The 1,040-nt window shown below is 45.3% G+C and overlaps 1 protein-coding gene across 1 annotated transcript; it reads left to right on the top strand.

Annotated features, from left to right (window-relative positions):
- Nucleotides 1-94: 94 nt before the first annotated feature.
- LOC104279976 (general transcription factor 3C polypeptide 1-like) lies at nt 95-657 on the top strand (the record flags this gene model as incomplete). The annotated part of the gene is made up of 2 exons (XM_009877462.1): nt 95-304; nt 481-657. Coding segments are annotated over 2 exons (387 nt in total), but the record flags the coding sequence as incomplete, so codon positions are not given.
- Between the last annotated feature and the right edge of the window lie 383 nt (nt 658-1,040).

Genomic DNA, 1,040 nt, shown 5'->3' with positions numbered 1-1,040 from the left:
TTTGTTTTCCCGAGACACTGTCCATGCGAGTCTTTTATTGCAGTTCCAAATTGCCCCACTCTGGTGAAGTGTTGTCTCTCAGGGTTTGTTCCAGGTATGAAGAAATAGACCTTGAAACAGGAATCCTGGAAACCAAAAGAGATCCTGCTCCTTCCGATGATATTTATCCTGTCCACATGGTTTTGGATAATAAAGACGGCATACAAGGGTCCTGCCAGTATTTTAAAGAGCGAGTAGATATCACGGATCAGATAAGGACGAAGGAGTTGCAGCCTCGTTACACTTACACAGAAGCTGTTGAAGAGTGAGTGAAAGCCTTATACCTGGCACTAGAAGATTTTTAACTTAAGTTTTAAAAAGTAGTCCCTCGCTCACTTTTGTGCAGATTGTATCAAGAATGGTGACTGTGGGCAGAAGGGACTGACCTCTCTATTTTTCTGGCACTAACACTACTGTATTACTTTCCCTTCCGTGTCTCAGGTGGGGAGAGAAGCTGGTCATTGTCGCCTCCCAAGACCAGCGTTACAGAGCTTTAATAGGCTGGGAGGGCGACCCCGACCTAAAACTCCCTGACTTCTCCTACTGTATATTGGAGCGTTTAGGCCGCGCAAGGTGGCAAGGAGAGCTTCAGAGGGACCTGCACAGTGGGGCGTTCAAGTAAGTTTATACCTTGCAGTACGAATTAGATCAAAGCTAGTGAGTTTCTACTGGTTGCTGTGAACTGGTTTAAACTTCTGTCTGTACTGGTAGTGTCTCACGCTTAACCGCAGGAGCACTTGCTTCTTGGAGCGTGTACTGCGAGAAGCATACCGGTGTCTTCCTTGAGATATGATACTTCCAGATATTTTCCCATGGAATCAGAGACTGTCTGTTGGGTCAATAAATAAGTTTCTAATTTGTAGAAGTTCTGGATTTCTCCAAATCGCTTCCTCTTCAGATTTGGGTTTGGGCAATGTTTCTTCTTTTCTAAGCTGCAGGATAAGCATCTTATCCTGCCCAGGTTCTGAGGAGGTTCTTGGATGCCCAATATTGTCCCCAGC

This window comes from Apaloderma vittatum, unplaced genomic scaffold (assembly GCF_000703405.1).
Source record: "Apaloderma vittatum isolate BGI_N311 unplaced genomic scaffold, ASM70340v1 C11789790, whole genome shotgun sequence".
Taxonomy (NCBI): domain Eukaryota; kingdom Metazoa; phylum Chordata; class Aves; order Trogoniformes; family Trogonidae; genus Apaloderma; species Apaloderma vittatum.
This window is presented reverse-complemented; position numbering and strand designations above follow the sequence as displayed.